Source organism: Lepidochelys olivacea (assembly GCF_965140295.1).
Source record: "Lepidochelys olivacea isolate rLepOli2 genome assembly, chromosome: 11".
Taxonomy (NCBI): Eukaryota; Metazoa; Chordata; order Testudines; family Cheloniidae; genus Lepidochelys; species Lepidochelys olivacea.
In genome coordinates this window covers 20,607,266-20,630,372 of record NC_140421.1, presented here as the reverse complement: position 1 = coordinate 20,630,372, position 23,107 = coordinate 20,607,266, and the positions used below count along the sequence as shown (strand labels likewise).

General features: G+C 39.5%; 1 protein-coding gene and 1 long non-coding RNA gene across 2 annotated transcripts in view; one reads left to right on the top strand and one right to left on the bottom strand.

The window, feature by feature from the left end:
- Positions 1-1,063: 1,063 nt before the first annotated feature.
- Positions 1,064-18,622, bottom strand: LOC311528083. The gene is made up of 5 exons (XR_014713509.1): positions 18,510-18,622; positions 18,030-18,091; positions 5,860-5,994; positions 2,120-2,245; positions 1,064-1,316 (listed from the first exon to the last, which is right to left on the bottom strand). It is a non-coding gene; the product is annotated as an uncharacterized lncRNA (long non-coding RNA).
- A 272-nt stretch (positions 18,623-18,894) lies between these two features.
- Positions 18,895-23,107, top strand: part of NXPH2 (neurexophilin 2) — a 57,579-nt gene continuing 53,366 nt past the window's right edge. Inside the window, exon 1 of the mRNA XM_084643920.1 lies at positions 18,895-19,251. Within this exon, the coding sequence (XP_084500046.1) occupies positions 19,198-19,251 (54 nt within the window). The 5' untranslated portion in view covers positions 18,895-19,197. The remainder of the gene's footprint in view (positions 19,252-23,107) is intronic.

Here is a 23,107-nt window from a genome sequence, read left to right as displayed (position 1 = left end):
GCTCTAGGAGCTGTTCAAGGGCCTCTTGGCTGCTCTCATAAATTGTTGCTATTGTTCTTGCTTAGCCAACTGTCTCACTGCTGCTCTTCTTGGTTGCTCCTGTTGAACCAGGGATTTTAGAACCTCCTCCATGTTTCCTTTTACTTAACAAGGGTTCGAGCTAAATTGTGCTGACTGTACTTGTTGTGGCAGACCAGACCAAACCAAACAAAGGTCCATACCTGTGGAGTTCTTTTCCAAAACAAACAAGACACTTCCCCTATCAGGGCTCTCTTGCCCTCAGTCTTTGTGAAGGTAGCCCAGCCTCTCCCCAGATAGGTCAGCCTCAAAGACTTTTCAAATAAAAGCTCAGTATATACAAAATGAAAAACAAACAAACAAGAATGAGTTACTTACCCCTTTTTCTGGAAGAGGCTCCTTTGCCCCTCTGGCTTCCTCTGCATCTCTTCCTGTTCTGAAAGACCCAACCCCTTTCTCAAAAGGCCTTGCCAGTGCCCTGGACTGTAGTCCTAACTGTCCTAGGGACTAAAATGCCCAACCTTCCCTTCTTGGTTCAGAGAGAGAGAAAGAGGCTGGCTGGAAGCACACAGCTCATTGACTCATGGCAGTTCAGAAAAATTGAAAAATATTTTTGATTCAATATGAAACAAATCCGAAAGCTGTGAAAAGATTTCATCAAAATGTTTGACCCAAAATGGAATTTTTTATCATTTTTATAGAGCTAGATTCACAAAACAGCCAGAGGATGAGGTAGTTAGCAGGTAGTTACATGGGCAGTTTATAAATCACAGTGGCAATTCAGAGTCATTCATAATGACAATGAATAGACATTGCACCAAGGAACTAAGAGCAATTCTACAGCATAGTGGGTTAGGCATTTGCCTGGAGTGTGGAAGATCTATGTTCAAATCCTTAGTCCAATGTATATTTATTTATACAAAGTGGAACAGCTTTAATAGGAGAGATTGAAAGTCATCTACCTGGGATTACCCCATGGTGCAATGACTGGGCCACTCTTTAGCCCAGTAGGATAATCAAGTTAAAATCAAAAAGAAAAGGAGTATTTGTGGCACCTTAGAGACTAACCAATTTATTTGAGCATAAACTTTTGTCTTTACATCAGGCAAAGGAGGGAATTTAACATCACGCTCCCTGTCCCAAGCCAGGGAAGCTAATGATCCAAACAGTGGACCAAATCTGGTGATGAATCCTGGTCCCGTGCCACCTGTGGCCAGTTGCGCATACGCTAAGAAGACTGGGTTAAAAATTATAAGGCAGTCTCCTCCTCTGACCGTTTTCTGACTAGTAGCAAAGTCCTGGAAAAGAAAAACAAAAGCAGGGAAGGCAAAAGTATTTGACAAATTTGTGAGTAGTTGTGGGTCAACTAAAGCTGCATTTTTCCATGAATAAACTATTTGTCAAAAAAAGTTTCACTCGGCTCTACTTTTCATAATCTCAAGTCAATTTTATTAACACAGTTAAGGATTTTTAATACATTTTACTTTTAACCCTGTGTCCCTTTAAATTACAAAACATTAGAGTCAACACAAAAGAAAATCTTAGATCTATGAAGTAAAAAAATCAATTAAAAAGTTGACACTAGTGAGTGAGTAACTACAAGCCTTAATGGCCTACAACTGCTATACCAAATTTAGCAGCTGCAAGGCTGCATTATTGACTATACTTTCATCTTATAATGGTAGCATTGAATATAGGAAATCAGTAGAACATATTATGCGGACTATCTATCTCAGCTTTCTCATGACAAGCCTACAGACAATAAGTGTAAAATACAGTATCTTTTATAGTCCAAGTTAAATTGTCATTAATAGCTCATGGAACTGAAAAGTAGACTTAGATTATATGCTTCCCTCACATGTAAAAAATATCTGTAAATAGTTGTTTTGGTATTGTAGGGAATGGAGAATTCTGTTTTCTTTACAGGAGAGACCAATTACTAGCTGAGCCCAGTGGTGTACATTTATTTTCCAGTTTAGAATAATTATCCTCAAAATGTAGAGGAAGCCCAAGAACTTGCATGTAGTCCATTATGTCATATGGCATAAAGAGGCATAGAACTATCAGCAAGTTAGAGGTTTGGGTATTATGAAAAACTTACCGTTCATCTACAGGTGATGGATGGAGTAATAAAATCTGACAGCTGATGATGATGCAGAAGATGAACAATTTGAAAACAGATACATAATACAAGTACCTGCATCTGTGACTCCAACCACCACTTATCCTGGAAAAGATACATTAATAAAGAAGTTTCTACTTTTGCCAACTTTTCACTTTATTAACCTCGATCAAGAAATAGTGCCTGTTATAAGACCACTTATGGGTTTTTTATACTCTGTAAATGATAATTATACTAGTTTTACTATACTGTATTTTTGGCAAAGTTTGTCTGTGTACCTTATTGTATCTACCTATTACTTTTACTCCTGACCAACTTGAAAGAATAAAGGAAAATATTACATTTGTATATCTGTTTATAACCATTCTAAAGACTGATCTTTATACCCCTCACTATTCTGTATTCAAATACAACAGATTTCTTTATCACTGCTAATGTCAGGTAGTTCACAATAAAAAATCATATTTGTTTTATCTGATAAATGCGTGGGTGATTCATTCTCAGCTGAGCTGGAAGTGGAGCCACTAGTGGAATCTAGGATTTTATTTTATGTATTTATTTAGTTTTAAGCAATGTCTGAAAGCAATCTTATTCTAATGTTGGCCTCTCAGACCACTGCTAAGGATTGTTTTGGTACAATGTGAAACCATTGGTATGATGTTATATGGAAATGTATTAGAAATATTTGCAGATCTCTTCAAAAAACAATTTCAGAACTTTCTTCTTTCAGTGTCTCCATCCTCGCCTCTTTCTAATTTCATTTGCCAGTTCTGCTTTTAACATTCCTTTTCTGAACTGAAGGCACACAGCCAGTCTGCATGACTCTCTGAACTGAAATGGTTTAGAACTGGACTCAGTACATCACTAATCTGCTTAGGACTTTATCTTTTCTTTCAAGCTGCATATTGCTTCCAGGACCCTTGTCTGTCAGACTTCTAATTGACTTTTATATTCAAAAATACAAGCTACTGGATCATCAGGCCTTGCTTGTTTATAGACATTTATACCCATGCAGAGTATAAAATGCTACTAGCTCAGAATGGAACTTGCACACAAAAAGGAGTGTAGCAATGAAAAACCAGCTCATCACGTTTTCTTTTAACTTAGGACTTTTAAAACAATTTAGTGCAGGACCCATGAAGGAATTTCATTTTGAGCCACTGAAACACCCCCAACATGAGTCTATTTTATAAAACTGAAATGGTCATTCTAAAACTTATCTAATACTCAAGTAGTTATAAACTCTCTCAGTGTATGTTTATAGAGTTATCATAAAGGCTGCAAAAACAGCCCATTCAGGGTACACAGCACAGGTATTCATGTAATATCAAGGTACATATTATAAACAGGTTCAAATACAGAATTAGATACACGTGACCGCATTAACATACAACAGTATCCAAGTAGTATGGATCAAACAGATACAGTGGCTGTAACGATATGTAAAGTAAAGGTATGTGTAAATATAGAGACACACAAATACCTCATAATGAACATGCAGAGTGGATCATTTCAAATCCAGGTAACAAGAACTGCATCAGCCCCACAGAGATTAAGAAAAAGGAAGTTTACAGACATAAGCAGAACCAGGTAGAGGGGGTCCCATTGCCCCTTATCAAGGAAGTGGACCAGCCATCCAGCCCATAAAAAGATTCCTCACTGGAAACGAGGAAAACAAGCTACACAGCCAATGGCCATCTCTGAAGGAAGCCCAAATGCCAAAGCAGGAGAGTGAACCGCTTGGTCACATATGAAGAAGAGACAGGTTGCTAAGGAAGGACAGCAGGTCACAAGGTCTCTGCCCACAGAAGTCCACAGTTAAGGGATAGGGCGATAGAGTAGAGGCTTTGTGATGGAAAGGCCATGCTGACACCTCCTCACTACCTTTCTTAACCAAACTATTCTGAGCCTCATAATGGCTTTGGTTACAGAGGTAAATTAATTTTTGCATAGGGAAGGACTTCTGTCAATCAAACAAGCTTTTCCCTGCATATATGGTCATTCCACTGTGATTCTTGTGCTAGTCTGAGGTCCCCTCCCTGTTTTCCCTTTCACAGCATCCAGCAATCTCTTAACAAAGAGTAACTGGAACTGCCTTATTAGTTTCCTATAATCCTGGTGAAAGGTGATAGTAACCCAGATGCTCCAGATCCAAGTTCTATAGAAATCTGTATTACAGGGGATGGCATGCAGTTGTTCTCTTTTACAGTTAAAGTGTGGCTCACGGAGCCCCCCGTGCCCCCCTGCCATTCTCTACCTACCAGACTGGGGGAGGGGAAGCTCAGAGCTTCTTCCCTGTGGCAGGGCTAGGGGCTTCTGCCAAGCGCGGAAGGAGTTCTCAGAGCTTCAGTCCTGCAGGAGGTGTCTGCAGTAGGAGCACGGCTGAAGCCCCGAGCCCTGGCAGGTGCCTCCAGCAGGGCTGAAGCCCTGAGTCCCAGCAGGCCTGCCCAGCTCTTGAACTTCTGAAGATTATCATATGCATCTCAGATGCTCAGTAAGTTTGGTCACCCCTGTTCTATTATAATAATAATGATTAACTATTAATATCAGTGCAATGGGGTCCCATGCTTTAATCCTTGATCCATATTGGGGTGAAAAGTAAACTTACGCATCTGGCAAAGTCCTATTCCTTCTCTCCCTTCCCCCATTTCTTGTCCTGGACCTTATAAGTAGAGTTCCACAGTTCAGAGATCCATGCAAGAGGAGGCAGGGTGTGAAAGGCTTGGCATGGAGCCACTGGACACATACATTATTTCCTCCACTTCCCACCAGCTCTTTTGTGTGGAATCTGCACTACAATCAGCTTCACTCAGATGAGTCCTTGACAGCACCTCTCCTGTTTGCTCCCACCGACCTCAAGGGGACTACTTGCTTATAAGTAAGCAGGGCAAGCTGGATTTGGCCTTTAGCATCCTGCCATATACTGTGTGCATTCCCCTGAAATATGCTGGAGCATTATATGACTGACATCTCTTTGAGACCTGCATAAACACAAGGGGCTAGGTTCTGCTGTCTGTTACACCATTATAAATCTGAAGTATTCACTGACTTCTGATAACTCTGGACGTACATTGGTGTTACTGAGGTCAGAACATAGCTCAAGCTGTATTATCTCATTAGTCTATTCCAGAAAACAAACTTTTAAATAAATACATAAATAACTACAAGGTCTCTGAGTCCATATGAATCGTTACAGCTTTTTAAAAGAACTACAAAGACTTCAGCTGCAGAAAATTTGTACTTAAATAATGAATGATATTGTGACAGCACAAAAATACAAAACTCCAAGGAGCTAATCCTTCTCCTTTTACGCAAATGGATGATGTGCCCTTTTTTCCTTAAACGTGTGTGTTAACAGTAGGGTGCCAGTCAGTTTCCTCACTTTTGTCAGTTTGTGTCTCAATTTTTATCCTATTTCAATATATATTTTTCTGCATTTAGTGTATCAAAGCGCTTAGCTAGGTTTGATAAGTCGTAAAGATGTATGTTACAGGGAAAGTGTAGGCTCAGCAGGAATCAGTAAAGACCATGTCATTTTAAGATATCTTCTTCATTTCTGTAGCCAGGCCTATCTGGTAATTTGTTACATCCCCTGCTGGTAAAATACATCTTATAAACTTGCATGCTTCTGGGGTGAATGAAAGCTTAATTGGCTCCCAGTATGACAGCTAAGGAGGAACATAGGCTTTGTCTCCTATGATGAAAGAGGAACACCTTACCTCGGCATGCAAGACAAAGATGTACAGATGAACCAAAAATGGGAGTGGGGAAAACAAGGCAGCCTCCATGGTGTGACAGTTGTTCCCGAAACTATCCCACGAAGAAATGTAATCTGGTGTCACTCCACCTGTGACCTGCATCAGAGGAAATAGGAGGAATGCTCGAGTGCAATAATTTTCTTAACTCTCCAGCCAAATGAAGAAAACAGAAACAGGAGAAAAGAAAAATACAATTAAAGTATAAATTGGGTAGCTGAAGCGCTAAAAGGATTCATATGAGGAATCCATTTTAGATTATAAAATTCACCTTTTCTAAGTAACTAACTGATGAGGAAGTCTCTCCCTTGTGGTTTATGCCTACGAATAAGTATAAGTTTGAGAAGGAGAGCTCTGTGCAGACATGCCAACTCTCGTGAATTGATCGCGAGAGATGCGATTTCTGGGTAAAATTAAGCCTCACTAAATTAAGCTGCGGCTGAAAAAAAAACAAACCCTGACATTTGAGAGTTCTAAAAGTGAGGCTTAAATTTACACAGAAATCTGTCAGCCTCAATACATGGAACATCCCTCATGTTAAAACCCCTTTTACCTCTGTACTAAATAAACCTGATATCTAACTTTTATTGCTATTACATGCAGAAACTACTTGAAAAGAACGTTATTGCGGTTGCAAAGTCAAGCACTTGAAAGTTAGGAAATGCCAGATTTATGGTTGCCTTTCCAACCTTAATTCTGCCCCCTCTTGTGCATCTGTCCTGTGCATTAAATGAGACAGGTGTCCTGTGGGGAAAAAAGTACATGATTACATAACCAAAGACTGTATTATAATGCATATGCACAAGGATAGAACTAAGATTACAAAGGCAACTATTGGTCTAGCATTTCCTAACTTCTGAGTGCTTGACTTCGCAACCTAAATAACATTTTTTTCATCATAGGGTTTTATATTAATGGAATTCCCCTTTTTTTAAAAAGGAAAAGGGTAAAAATAAGTTATTTTATGAACAACTAAAACAAACCACCCCTACATCAACAGCACTTGAACACTAAACCTTCAACACTGCAGCACAGACTCCATCATTGGAGCCATAGGACTGGCTATATTAGGGACAGCAGGAGAAGGCTGTTATTCCAAAAGGAGGGGAGATGGCAGGGAGGGGGAGAGAATAGGCCACTAGGGTCTTGTGCTGGGTCTGGGTGCCAGTGGTGGTCATGAGGAGCCTGGTTTGTCTCCCTCCTGCCCCCCTGAAAGGATGTCTCCTGTCACCCTCTGAGTTATCTATTGTCTGATGTCTATTTTATATCAACAGGTCCCAAACTATACACAATATTCTGAATTTGGCCTTATCCCCTATATACTTTTTTCTTTCTTACAACATCACATTGCAAGATCAAATTTACTTTGGCATCCATTATCATTTCAAACCCTTCTCAGCATGACGGTTATCAATAACAACAATCTTAGATTTTATATGTCTTTTCTCTAAATTAAAGCATATCCTATATGGATATTTTTCTAATCTCTCTAAATCATTTGGGAATTTCTTTCTCTCCTCCACTGTTGATTTATTCCCTCTAATGAGGTATTGCATGCAAATTTGATGATTGTTCAATATTCAGGTCATTTATGATGTTGTGAAATAGTACTAGTCCCAATATTGAAGTCATGGAATTTTGATATCTCTATACAATCTGGTTTATTGTTCTGTTTATGGTCTAACAGCCAATTTTGTACCCACCCTTCAGTATTTTTATTCTAATGACATTATCATAAAGTCTAAGTGCTGGTTTACACAGTTTTTGTACCAACAGTACAACACTGTGTGTAGAACAGCCCTTAGATTTGGACACATGGTAACATGCCACAATTATAGGCAAGATACTAAATCAGAAAGATCATGGTTATGACTTTATGTGGTAATTTCTAAATCCTCAATTCAGGAAGGCATCTGTATTCAGGAAAGCACTTAAATATGTGCTTAACTTGAAGCATATACATAAGTCCTACTGAAGCCAATAAAGGTAAGCACATACTTAACTGTTTTCTTGAATATGAAAGGACTTAAGCACATGCTTAAGTGCCTTCCCGAATTGGGGACTAAATTACTAAAATCCAGATACATTAGGGCCACTACTAAAATACACATAATACATAATAAATTTGGTTTGCCTGCAAATCCTTACTCACATGAGTAACCTCATTGATTTCAATAGTACTGATGAGGTGAATGAGGATTGCTCACATGAGTGAGTAAGGCTTTCAGGACTAGACTCTTGAAGCTATATTTGTAACAAAGACAACTATCAGGTTTCAGAGTAACAGCCGTGTTAGTAGTCTGTATTCGCAAAAAGAAAAGGAGTACTTGTGGCACCTTAGAGACTAACCAATTTATTTGAGCATGAGCTTTCGTGAGCTACAGCTCAATTCATCGGATGCATACCGTGGAAACTGCAGCAGACTTTATATACACACAGAGAATATGAAACAATACCTCCTCCCACCCCACTGTCCTGCTGGTAATAGCATTGTAGGGAGAATGGTCACTTTGGATGAGCTATTACCAGCAGGATAGTGAGTTTGTGTGTGTGGTTTTTGGGAGGGGGGAGAGGGGGTGAGAGAACCTGGATTTGTGCAGGAAATGGCCCAACTTGATTATCATGCACATTGTGTAAAGAGTTGTCACTTTGGATGGGCTATCACCAGCAGGAGAGTGAATTTGTGTGGGGGGGGTGGAGGGTGAGAAAATCTGGATTTGTGCTGGAAATGGCCCAACCTGATGATCACTTTAGATAAGCTATTACCAGCAGGACAGTGGGGTGGGAGGAGGTATTGTTTCATATTCTCTGTGTGTATATAAAGTCTGCTGCAGTTTCCACGGTATGCATCCGATGAAGTGAGCTGTAGCTCACGAAAGCTCATGCTCAAATAAATTGGTTAGTCTCTAAGGTGCCACAAGTACTCTTTTTCTTTCTAAAGACAACTATGAGACTAATCTGGCATGGTATGTTCTTTATTAAACTAGGCTGCATATTGGTCATCAGATTGTCTTTTAAGATCTTACATATCAATTCCTTTATTATTTGCTCAAGTGTTTTACTTGGTACTAAGCTTTGACTAACTAGTCACTAATTTCTTTGTTCCCCCTTTTTATTTTTCTTTCATGTTCATAAAAAGGCTTTAACTGTATTGATTACCATTATTGCAGGCATCCCACTTTTAACTAGCAAACTATTGTTACCACTCTACATAGAGCTGGGCCAGCACATCTATTATAAAGCTTGTTTTTTCAAAGGTTTTTATCTGCCATAAAAATTGACCTGGCTTGAATATTTTATTTACTCATAGATACCAGCTCACAGGTAAGTTTGATTTGCTTGCTTTAAAAAAAATCTTCGAACATATAAAAATTGTAGGAATGCAGAGTTAGAGATTTATATTTTATTTAAAGTATTTCTCAACTTCAAATTTGAAATTTTATACAAATTAAAGACTAAAGGTGCTAAGTACCCTCATCTCATGCTGAAGTAAAAGGGAGAAAAGGACATTTAATACCATCCAGGTGCCACTCAATACCTCAGGCTTTAAATTTGTAAGTGTAATGAACTCCTGCATTGGTCATCAGCAGGGTCTGAACCTGGTATCAGTATTACTGCAACAGCAACCTCTACTACTTGAGCCAAAACAGTGATTCTGTTAGCTCAGTAGGTCTCAACCGTGGTACACATACCCCTGGGGGTACACAGCAGTCTTCAGGGGGTATATCAACTCATCTAGATATTTGCCTAGTTTTACAGCAGGCTACATAAAAAGCATTAGTGAAGCCAGTACAAACTAAAATTTCATATGGACAATGACTTGTTTATAGTGCTCTATATACTATGCATTGAAATGTAAGTACAATATTTATATTCCAATTGATTTATTTTATAATTATATGGAAAAATGAGAAATGAAGCAATTTTTCAATATATAGTGTGTTATGACACTTTTGTATTTTTATGACTGATTTTGTAAGCAAGTAGTTTTTAAGTGAAGTTAAACTTGGGGGTAAGCAAAACAAATCAGACTCCTGAAAGAGGGCCAGTACTCTAGAAAGGTTGAGAGCCACTGCATTAGCTGATAGCAGTAGACTGCTATTCTCTATTTGGACTAGCCACTAGAGGGAAACAACGCACACCCTCTAAGTCTTCACTAGATAAAATAAAACTGTGTTCTTAATTCAAGTGAGCTAACCCAATGTAAAATCCTAGGAAAGACAAGTCCGTTTCCACACGAGTTAGCAGCCTGAACTAAAGGCAGACTACTCTTTAATTTGACCTGCTAACACTTGTGAAAACTACAAACTATCTTCAGCAGGATTTTACCTAAAGTAAGCAAACTTGAGTTAAGCTTACATTGTTTTATTCCACTGAAGAGAAGGCCATGATGTAACTGAGTTACATAAACACTTGAGATCTGAATCCGTAAAGAAATGAGCCCAGTCCAGTACCCATTAAAGTAAATGGCAAAACACCCACTGATTTCAATGAATCAGGCTCATGTGTCCTGTTTTTTTCCTACAGAATCCCCCACAAATTGTTGGAAGCCCAGCTGTGAAACGTTCAAACTCAGGAATCTACAGCAAGAGCCCCACGGCAGCTCTTAACTGTCACACTGGGGTATAGGATGAGAGGTGATCCCCAGATACTTAAATCCCAAAACAATACAGACTTTTAAAGATCAACACCAACATCTTTAATTTCACTTGGAAAGTGGACTTCAAAGTACAATGCACTGTGGTTATCGATCCTTGAATCACAAAGTCACTGATAATCATTACAATGTCTACATGAGAGAGAAATGGCAGCAGCCTTACAGTCAGCCACAGAGAATGAAAGGTACACATCCCTATGTTTACCTACTTACTAATCCAGGACAAAAATGGATTCAGTAACACTCAGGAGACAAACCATTTTGATAAAAGGTGGGCACATACCCTCAACCAATTATATAAATGCCTCCACAGCCACACTTCTAACTAAACACGTTAAATCAGTTCATTTTCATCTAGTTTATTCATCCCATCCTCTATTCTTGTCAGACAGTGGGAAAATAATAAATATGTAGTGTGTGCAGTCACTAAAAATGAGATGTAGAACTGAGTAACATCAAAGTGTTAAGCAACCAGCAGGCTAAGTCACCCAAAATCCACCTGTAAGCACATATTAGAAAAGTATTGAAATGGTAATCAGGGCCATTCCTTGTAGATAGTTAGCAAAGCCATGTTAAATGACTGGAGTTCTTGAAATATAAGCCAGTATTTTCAGAGAATTAGAAGTAGATACTAATTGTATTTGTCTCTGTTAAACTTCTAATAAGATACAGGTAAACAATGTGATAAACTTCAGTTCCTGGCTGTTATGTTTCATTAAAATATTCTTTTAATTCAACGATCAACAGGGGATGTAAACATTTAGATTAAACTTGTGGTGTAATGATATCATTGTTTTTATTCCTCTTTGAAGTTTGTAGTAAACTTCCTATGAGCCATTTGAATGGTTAATTGTCTTATGCTAATGAAGGCAACTAGTTACTGGTGTGTGACTAAGAATAGAGATTTACTTCGAAGCCATTCTTCATCCAAAGAATACCTGCTGTGATCACTTGCTGCCAAGAGCTTTAACAGTTGAGCTTCAACTATAAAAGAACTTTGGGACCTGATCCTTACTAAGGAAGAACCTCAACGTTAAGAACACCAGAATTACAAGCTGACCAGTCAATCAGACACCTCATTTAGAACTGGAAATATGCAAACAGACAGCAGCAGAGACAAACACACAAAAAAGCAAGTACAGTACAGTACCGTTTAAACATAAACTACTAAAAATATAAAGGGAAAGTTTTTTTTTAAAAAAAGATTTGACAAGGTAAGGAAATATTTTCTGTGCTTGTTTCATTTAAATTAAGATGGTTAAAAGCAGCATTTTTCTTCTGCATAGTGAGGTTTCAAAGCTGTGTTAAGTCAATGTTCAGTTGTAAACTTTTGAAATAACAGGTTTCAGAGTAACAGCCGTGTCAGTCTGTATTCGCAAAAAGAAAAGGAGTACTTGTGGCACCTTAGAGACTAACTAATTTATTTGAGCATGAGCTTTCGTGAGCTACAGCTCACTTCATCGGATGCATACCGTGGAAACTGCAGCAGACTTTATATATACACAGAGAATATGAAACAATACCTCCTCCCACCCCACTGTCCTGCTGGTAATCACATCACAGGGCCTAATAACATCAGCCACACTATCAGAGGCTCGTTCACCTGCACATCCACCAATGTGATATATGCCATCATGTGCCAGCAATGCCCCTCTGCCATGTACATTGGTCAAACTGGACAGTCTCTACGTAAAAGAATAAATGGACACAAATCAGATGTCAAGAATTATAACATTCATAAACCAGTCGGAGAACACTTCAATCTCTCTGGTCACGCAATCACAGACATGAAGGTCGCTATCTTAAAACAAAAAAACTTCAAATCCAGACTCCAGTGAGAAACTGCTGAATTGGAATTCATTTGCAAATTGGATACTATTAATTTAGGCTTAAATAGAGACTGGGAGTGGCTAAGTCATTATGCAAGGTAGCCTGTTTCCTCTTGTTTTTTCCTACCCTCCCCCCCCCCCCCGATGTTCTGGTTTAACTTGGATTTAAACTTGGAGAGTGGTCAGTTTGGGGTGAGCTATTACCAGCAGGAGAGTGAGTTTGTGTGTGTATGGGGGTGGGGGGGATGTGAGAAAACCTGGATTTGTGCAGGAAATAGCCAGACTTGATTATCATGCACATTGTGTAAAGAGTTGTCACTTTGGATGGGCTATCACCAGCAGGAGAGTGAATTTGTGTGGGGGGGTGGAGGGTGAGAAAACCTGGATTTGTGCTGGAAATGGCCCACCTGATGATCACTTTAGATAAGCTATTACCAGCAGGACAGTGGGGTGGGAGGAGGTATTGTTTCATATTCTCTGTGTATATATAAAGTCTGCTGCAGTTTCCACGGTATGCATCCGATGAAGTGAGCTGTAGCTCACGAAAGCTCATGCTCAAATAAATTGGTTAGTCTCTAAGGTGCCACAAGTACTCCTTTTCTTTTTTTGAAATAACAGCCATGTTTGTTCAGAGTTACGAACAATCTCCATTCCTGGGGTATTCGTAACTCTGAGGTTCTCAGATCTGCTTAAACTTTGTCAAGAAAAGTTCAAGTCTCAAGACTGTCTCCAAGTGTACCCTGGATTATCCCTGCAAATTCTCTCAAACTCTACACATGGACTGCCTATTGGACTATCACCTATTGAACTGATTCCGAAAGGACTTTTACAAATCAGCAGTCTTGCCATCTCTACTATTGAATTGATATAAGAACTTTACTCAGATCTGTATGTATAATGATCTTTAACCAGAGTAACTCTTTTCTTTTTTAATAAATCTTAGATTTAGTTAATAAGAATTGCCTGTGAGCACATATTTGAGTAAGATCTGAAATATTCATTGACCTGGTGAATAATGTGTCCAATCTCTTGAGATTGGTAGAACTTTATATATGGTTGTCATAAATATAAAGGGAAGGGTAAACCCCTTTGAAATCCTTCCTGGCCAGGGGAAAGCTCCTCTCACCTGTAAAGGGTTAAGAAGCTAAAGGTAACCTCGCTGGCACCTGACCAAAATGACCAATGAGGAGACAAGATACTTTCAAAAGCTGGGAGGAGGGAGAGAAACAAAGGGTCTGTGTGTCTGTCTATATGCTGGTCTTTACCGGGGATAGACCAGGAATGGAGTCTTAGAACTTTTAGTAAGTAATCTAGCTAGGTATGTGTTAGATCATGATTTCTTTAAATGGCTGAGAAAAGAATTTTGCTGAATAGAATAACTATTTCTGTCTGTGTATCTTTTTTGTAACTTAAGGTTTTGCCTAGAGGGGTTCTCTATGTTTTTGAATCTAATTACCCTGCAAGATATCTACCATCCTGATTTTACAGGGGGGATTTCTTTATTTCTATTTACTTCTATTTTTATTAAAAGTCTTCTTGTAAGAAAACTGAATGCTTTTTCATTGTTCTCAGATCCAAGGATTTGGGTCTGTGGTCACCTATGCAAATTGGTGAGGCTTTTTATCCAACATTTCCCAGGAAAGGGGGGGTGCAAGTGTTGGGAGGATTGTTCATTGTTCTTAAGATCCAAGGGTCTGGGTCTGTAGTCACCTAGGCAAATTGGTGAGGCTTTTTACCAAACCTTGTCCAGGAAGTGGGGTGCAAGGTTTTGGGAAGTATTTTGGGGGGAAGGACGCGTCCAAACAGCTCTTCCCCAGTAACCAGTATTAGTTTGGTGGTGGTAGCGGCCAGTCCAAGGACAACAGGTGGAATATTTTGTACCTTGGGGAAGTTTTGACCTAAGCTGGTAAAGATAAGCTTAGGAGGTTTTTCATGCAGGTCCCCACATCTGTACCCTAGAGTTCAGAGTGGGGGAGGAACCTTGACAATGGTGAATAAGCTTTAAATAACCCTCACTATATAGACCTGGCTGTCTGGGTGGGAGCCAAAAGCTGGATTGCTAACCAGTAAGGTATTACAGAAGCAGTTTTGTTACCGGCATGGTGAATCTAATTATAAGAGTAAATCACCAGTTTGGGGGATCATCTGACCTATTCTTTGCAGTTTGCCCCGATTAAGCAGTCTCTGTGACCCCTCCAGCGACCACGGTCACATGGGGATACTGCAGTCCAAAGTCTCAACCTCTCCCCTAATTACAGTTTTTCATAATGAATATAAGGGGTCACAAGATGGATGCTTGTTGAACCCCAGATGTAAGGGCCTTTGCCCAGCACTGCTGGAACCTCTTGGAAAAGAAAGTGAACCCATTTAACAGCTACTCCATCCATTATTGTTTTCTTTCTGGTGTGAGCCCCAGTTCTTCCCTCTACACTCAGTGGTGACCCTTGATATGTTCATTGTTGGGTATGTGCCTATTTTGTTCCTGTTAATTTGCTCTTTTAAAATTAGAGGACAGAATGGGGAGAAGGGTGAGGTGGAGGACACTCTTTAAGATTAACCAAAAGAAATGAGTTTGAACAGCAATTTGAAGAGTGAGACTGAATGCCACACTGGCACATGGATCAATAAAAGTTTTATTTGCTTGTGCTTGTATGTTATTTGATAGAGGAACAGAAGTTGCTGTTGACTGGATTCCCTAGCATTAAAAATCTGCTGTTAATCATCTTTGTCCTTAGTCTGTAGTTACAGGTAGTGATGATTTGGGACCATATTTGGCACTGAGGCCATACTGTGGGCATCCCAGTACTGGATCATCTAGTCCATCCCCCAGCCAGGGCAGCACTGTTCCTGCAGTTTATGTATTTTATAACCTTCGAGGGAAAGATTTTTTATTTTCTTAAAATTAAACCAGAAAATTAACACACCCAGATTCAAACAACATTTTAGGTTGACACCAACACAGCAAAATAAGGGAATGCAAAGTTTAGGCCTAACATTTCGTTCTTAATTGTGAATTCTCTAGGATGGAATACAACTAATAATACTTACCATTTACTGTACATAGCGCTTTTCATCTTCAAAGCGCTTTACAAACATTTTACTCTTAGTTAATCTGGGAAAAGTATGATTTAAGGCCAACTTTTGATAGTTTGTGTGACAACGTTAATGTCATTTAAATTGAGTCTGTTTGTATTTAATAGGATAGAACTAAAGTACTTTAGTTTAAATGCTATTGTTCCATTAAAAGCCAATTACAGAAATTCAGCTTTCCTGGAATTTATAGCATACAGCTTTTCATTTTAGAAAGATCTATCTAAATACTTCATCCGAATTTAGTCTTTATAATTATGACTAATTGCATAACAGTCTTTTCAAACTACTGCATAATCTAGCCCTGATTTGGAAATAAAATCTTTGCAGTGTGCTTGCATACGTCTCTATTTCTATGTTGGTAGTACTGCCTTTGTACAGCAGATAGCGCTCAAGATGTTTCCATTTATTAGAGGGAAGAGAGATTGTGTTGTTGCTACTGTGCTTAGTTTACCATTGAACAAATGCATTCCTATGTAGCTCAGCACAGAATAGGATGGTGTGTAGATGTCGCTGCCTTCATAGAAATGGGCACTCTCTCATTAATATATTAGCCGATTAAATAATTGTTTAACTTATATGTGGATAAATATAATTTCTTTTAATTGAAATTAACATACGTAATCCCCAAACAAATATGTTTGTAGAAGGCACCATTTATTTTTAACTCAGGATATGGAAGTAGCATTTAGATTCAAATTCTATTAGGTAAGTGTAAATCCATATGTCATTGAAATTGATTATTCTCTATTTAAAAAAAAAAGTAAAAATGCAGCACTAAGCAAATCTGCTAAAAAGCACATAAGTGGGGCAAACTTTCAAAATATTAAATATTATAAAAATATCTGCACCAGTGCAGATTGAATTGTAATGGATGGTCTCAATGAGCATGTGTGTTTGTTCAAGGTATTTTCCGTATCTTCGGAGTGTGATGAAAATGAACTTATTTTAGAGTTTGCCTAGTTGAATTTTGTTTATTGTTATGGACCAAGTGTAATTTTTCAGACCCATATGAATACCTGAGATTTAAGACTATATCCCATGCACAGAATACAATTCCATATATAACACATACAGAAGAGGAACCTCAGTGGGAAACTAATGGATACGACTACATTATTGCAATCATCTGGTAAAATTGTGCCAGTTTTTCTGGACAGTTAAAGGATTTTTAAACATTTTTTTACTAGTGAGGCTTTGAGAAGTTTAAAATGAAATTGGAACATAGAGTTAGTAATGAGATGAGACATGGCAAGAGAAAACTAGAGGGAAACTAATCTGCAAATGACAGGCATGGTTTTGAAAAATGAAACAACTGCTGCTATCCCAATTTCAGCCTGGTGGTAGAGAGGTTGCATATCACTCACATGCAAATTACAGATTAGAAAGATGTGGCACTGCCAAGCTCAAAACAGTCACATCAATTAAAAATAAAAGCACTACCCTTTCACTTCCACAGAAAGCAGTAGGTGTGTGTGTTCAACGCAGCTATCTGCTCTATGAGCACATTGGAACTTCAGCTGAACAGTTTGCCTCATGAACACACCATGTTTTCAAAACTTTACTTCTCCTTTTTCAGGGTTTAACTAATCATCTGGCATTTAGGGGAAGGGGGGACAGAGAGTGAAAAGCATCAAGCTTCTTATCCTTTTCTCAAAAATTGGTCCAGGTGTGTGTGTTTTTGTTGTTTTTTTTTTTCTAGCCACTAAAAGAAAATCATTTCATCCTGGTTTGTTTTGCTTGGACTCGCCCCCCCACCCCTTCCCTGCATCTTTTCAAACATGTGTATCAACTGACTTGCCATGCCTGTATCTCATTACCTATGTGCTAGATTCTACTCTCTTCTGTAACATGAGCAATAACACTCTTTTTCCTGAATGTGAAAACAATCTGCTCTGAACTAAGAACTTTCCCTCCCCTTGTAGACACTGTTCTAACTCAGAGGGGTGAGTTAATTAATAGGGTCTGTGTGCTCTGATCCTCTGGAGAAAGTTGTAAGTGCCTCCAGAGTTATGGTGATGATGGACCCTGGCTTTGATGAAACAGCTGGTGCAGCCACCTGCATTCATGTCTCCCGGAAGAATCAATGGCCCTTGTTAAGGTATGTAACATGGAAAAGTGCATTTTATAAAGGATAGTCAGTCTTTCTGGCAACATTCTCGAGTCACATGGGAAGAAAGTGAAATCTCATTGTGTTGAACTCTAAATAGTTTCCTGTAACTAGCTCTAAATGCCTAAACCCTGTAACATAAACTGACTTTTGCAAGTCCTGTAGCTGGGTAGCCCTGCTTCTGCCATGCATCATTCTCCTATAGAACAACGCTGAAAACAAAACACACACTTTCCCATACAGTGCTGGAGAGGGTATCTGAGTGCAAATAGAGATTTATAAGGGAACTATAAATGAGGCACTATAAATACAATGGGCTTTCCTAAAAATCAGGATAAAATGGGTAAATTAAGCCAAACCATCCTCCCTTTCCTTTTAGAGGGGAAAGCAGTGAGAACAGGGAGATTGTGGGGGCGGCAGGGGTTAAATAGTTGATCATTTTACATACATTTCTTTAACCAGCAGGCCAAAGGAGATGGAAATGATGTTCAAGGTGATCCCCAGTGTGTCCTGTCCGGAGGTGAAAAATGCAAACTTGCTTTACTTGGTCAGCCCTGAACCTGCAGCGGAGCCGTGCATACCGGGCACGGACTAAGGGTTAGCAATAAAGGACAGTCCTGCTACCGCCAATCCTTAACCCGCCCTATGAATCCCCCCTTCCTCAAAGCGCAGAACGGGACGTTTCTGCCGCCCCCCCCCGCCTGGTTACAGCAGCCCCACTCCCAGCGAGCTGCCTTTCTCCCCTTCCCGGCTGGTGGCTGGCGGGGGGGGGCACCCAGGACACCGGCGCAGGAGCACCCGCGCTGGGGGGGGGGGGTTGGTCCAGACCCCCGTGGCCCGCGCACATGATTACAACCCCCCCCCCCGCTCCCGCGGGCCTGGAGAGAGCCCCCAGGCGGCGCGCGGCGCCCGCCCCCCTCAGCGTTACCCCCGGGGCCGCGGACTCGAAGCTCCTGCCTCAGTCAGAGCGATGCCGCCCGACGTGCCCCCGGGGACAAGCCGCCTCCCCGGCCGCGGCTCCCCCTCCTGCCTCAGCGCCTCCCCGGCCGTGGCGCCCCTGCCCGTCCTGTCTGCCCGACGGAGCCCGCCCCGAGCGCCGCTCCCCCGGGCACGCCCCGGCCCCGCCACCGCACTTCCCCCCTCAAGCGCGCCTGGCTCCTCCGCCCCCCCCCCAGACCCCGGCTCCTCACTGCCACGCCACCCCCCCCCCAACTCCCCGGCGGGACCCCGCGCTCCCAAGCTCCTCCCCGCCCGGCCTCGCGCAGCCCGCGAGCGGGGCGGGCAGCTGGAGAGCCGGCTGGCGTGCGCAGCGGGGACGCTGCCGCTGCGGCGGCGGCTGCTCGGCCCCCGGGGGGGCGGGGGGAGGTGACGGCCCCCCTGGATCTCAGGTCCGGTCCTGCAGCGGCGCGGTAGGGCTCTGCCGTGGCCAGTTCAGGTCGCCCCGCTGCCTGAGGAGCGGAGCGCTGCGCTGAGGATGTGTTGGGGGTTTGATTCTCCCGGTTTGCGTTTTGCTTAAGGTGATCACAGTGGTATGTCCCTGTACTCAGTCCTGCCCCCCAAAGTGGAGATGTGCAAGATCCAAGTAAGGGAAATCATCTCCTAGACTCCAAGCCAGAATGATGTACCTGCAGCCCCTGCCTCTTATTGTGGTACAGAGCTTCCTTCAGCTTGTAAGTCTGCTTCTTCTTCTTTTTTTTTTTTTTTTTTTTAATAAATCTTTATGCTAGAAGTAACTGCAGAGCCCTTGGAAAGCTATAGCCAAGGCGCTTCTGAAAGGCGTTTGCATCTATCTCTGTGTCAAAGCAGCAGGCATTCCTTTGCAGGTTGTTATATAGGCTAGAAATACCTGAAACCAGAGTCTTTGCAGAGGGTTTATTTAATTATCCAGGATGAGTTTAGTTTTTTGTAACCAGTTTCAGATATCCAAAGTAATGGAGCACATGCCCCTTCATCAAACATTTGTGCTCGGTGGTGATTATGCTGGATTGTGGTGCCTTTTTGCTGGGAGCATGGCATTTAACACTCTTTTTTTCTCCCTGCTTGTTTCGTGCAACTTTAAGAGCAACTAAATACGAGTTCTTAACACACAATCTGTATATTCTCTCCCATTAAACTGCTGTCATGTTACTTGGGAAAGGTAATGATTGTTGTCTACCTGCATACTGTCTTTTGGAGATAAAATAGGGAGTAGACTTTAATCCAGTAAAGGCAGCCACAACTTGCAGCAAAACAACTGATTGTTACAGACCCATAAATTAAGATTCTCTTTTAAGAGTGCCATAGTTTTCTCTGTATTTTTTGTAATATTTTTCAGTAAGTTTAATTGGGATTTCAGATTTCTAAGGCCTGTATTTTAAATAATGCTCTCTAACAATAGAAGCTGTAACTGCCTGTAGGACATATCTGTGACTGTGGACATGTTGAATATCCTGAGCTACGCGGTGCTTCAGAGTACCACAATTCCACTTCTGAACCTTACTCTAGATCCACAGTTAGCATTGCGCAGTACCAATTTAGTTAACTATTTTAAGGAAGTGAATGACAAACACTGGCTTAAAATTATTATCCTTATGAACTTTTCTGTTTTCCTAACTGCATATTAAACAGTTATTGTAGAGTTTATGATTCTTTGTTGGACTCCACACAAGGATTTCTGTCCATTTGGATTCGATACAGGAACATGTGTCTGTGTAGTACTGTTTAATTATACGTTAAATGCAAAAGAATTTGAGTGACTGAAGTAGTAGGTTTCGGCAATATAGATTTAAAAAGCTGGAGCTACAAAATGAAATTAAAATGAGATGTTTATTTGAAATAGGTGTGTAAAGAGTGTAATCTTTAGCACACCTCTTTTAATGAGAAAATAAAATTGGGATATTCTTGGGATATTAGTGAAAAATAAACTGAATTTGAGGGGGGGGGGGATAAAGAACCTTAAAATGAGTTTGCCAGCCTTACCTGAAAGCAAAGAAAACGTAATTTTATTTCAAAATGCCTTTTTCCAGGAGCATGTTAATTATGTGAGCAGTTATCTCTGATTTATGCTGCAAAAGTTCTGCCTCTTTTCCTAGCTGTCTTGTATCTGAAAGTTTGTCACCATAGTCAATAGGGAATGTGTAATAACCCTTGAAAGGATTATTAAACACCCTCCTTAAGAACTGGATTCTAATATTAAAGCATGAGTTGATTGATTAGTTTTTGAGGAAGCTTATGTCAAATTCTAATCCGTTTTTGGATTGTGCTTGTCTTCTAATGTTTTTTGCTTCAGCACTTTATCATGGCAATGAAGTACGGAGCTGCAGTCTTGCGATAAGGCACACATTTCTTTCACACTGCTATCCTTTTGGACAATAAAAGGCTGTTTACATTCTTCACATTCTTACAACACGGTTTCTAGCTAACCAACACACAGGGGTTAGGGATGTGAATGGAAAGCAGTAAATGGATTACAAAGTTGCTGAGGAGAAGAGAACTAAATGGAAACGCTTTTTCTTTTTCTTTTTTTACTACCAGATATCAAAGGGACTGATTAAAACTTGTCCCAACAGGCATCAGTTGTGTTCCACATTTTTTATGGATGATGATGTGAACTTACTTGCTGTGGTCTTTAAAACTGTTTAGTGTGAACGCTGATCACTTTGAAGAACCAAAATATGTTTTCTTTGATGCTACAAAAATCACATGCAGTCAATACCTGTTCTCAGATGATACAAGCTGTATAACTCTCAGAGGGGGAGTCGTGATTATTCTGCCTTTTAACTATTTACATCATAAACAATTAAAGCTTTGGAGGCACTTAGTCCTGCAATGCTTATCATGAATTTAATCAAAAATAATTTGAAACAAAGCAACAGTGTCTTAGATTGTAGGGGTAGCTTTGTGGTACCAAGTAATGCTAATATTTAAAAAGTTGTGTTTATACTTTTGTGGTGTACTGGATTATATCAGGACATTTATTTATCATTTGCCTTCTGTTAACCAAAGTTAAGCTATAGTTTTATTGTTATTTTGTTCTAAACAGAGAATACTAAATTGAATTTTGAACACTTGGTATCTATGGTGGTATATAGATTAGATTTTTCAAAGGAATAATTGCTTCTTGGAATCTAATTAGTAGAATTTTAGCAAGCTGATATTAGTGATATTTAAATATCAATTCTTGTCTTATCTTTTTAAACCATCAAAAATAAACATAGAAAATCTTAATATACTACAAGGGGTTCCGCATTTCAGCCAATTAAGAGAAAATTACCATTTTTAGAGTTGTGATAGAGCAAAATGCTTGTAACCCAGCAAACTTTGTATAATCAACAAGCCTTCATCTCAAAATTTCTTACAGGAATTGGGATGATGATTCTTTTAGGTTAATTTCTTCTTAAGTATATAATTTTCATGTTTAATGAAAAAAAGATGCTAAAATGCAAAAAATAAATACATCAGTAAGTGTGCCATATTTCTTAAGGCATTTAGAACTAAAAATAAAAAATACACTTTATCCAGTTTCAGTTCAAAATCAGTATATGCTTTTCAAATACAAATGAAAGTCTGTATAGACATACACACTTTTTTACACTACTTTATATATTCAAGTATATTATACAATGAGAATGCATGCCATTATATTAGATTACAGAGGTGTGCTAACTCACTTTTCTAGGAGTATCTTCAATTTATAAATCAGTTTACTCCATACATCCCTAGTCAGTATACGTCAGAATGATAATTTGTGCACAGTCAATACTGATCTGGGCAGTTATTGGCTAAATGGCAACAAGACAAAATAAAAAGCTGCTACAATATTATAACCAGTAGTTACAATTGCTTGACATTTAATATTAGTTAAGATGTTCAATTGTCATTTAATTACTCAGTGTTGCATTAGTAATTATATTTTATGAATAATGGAATCACCCCCATTAGCAGTGGAAAAGAACTAAAGTACTAGGGTCATCTACTACATCCTCCATCAATACTGGATTATTTTCTACAGTACATTTGCCAGTGTTTTGTCAAATCTAATATTAAGAGTCTGAAGAGTTAGGGCTTCCTCCGCTCTCCTTGGGAGATTATTCCCCATTCTAATAAATCTTACTGTTAGCAAGTTTTCCTGATATTTAGCCTGCTTTTTTCTTAACTTCATTGTATTTCCCCTATTTATATTTTGCTGATGAAAAATGTCATGTTATTTACATAGGTCCCTAATTTAAAATGTGGGGAACTACTTAAACAAATAAACAAAAACAAACAACGCACCTTCACTTTCTTAATTCCAGGTAATATCAATGGTCATGTATTTTTGCATTTGATTCATGGGTGCAAGTCGGATTTTCCTTTAGCTCTGTAAGAATGGGCCAGTAGTTCTTTATCTCAGTGTTTTACATTATAGAAAATTGCTAGTGCAGTGCATTGTAATGGTTCTGTAACAGGGTAGTTTAACTGCTTGTTTGTTCTTCAAATTCTACTTCCTGAAGCTTTGCAGCATAAGATTTGAAATAAATAAATAAATAAATAAATATATATATATAT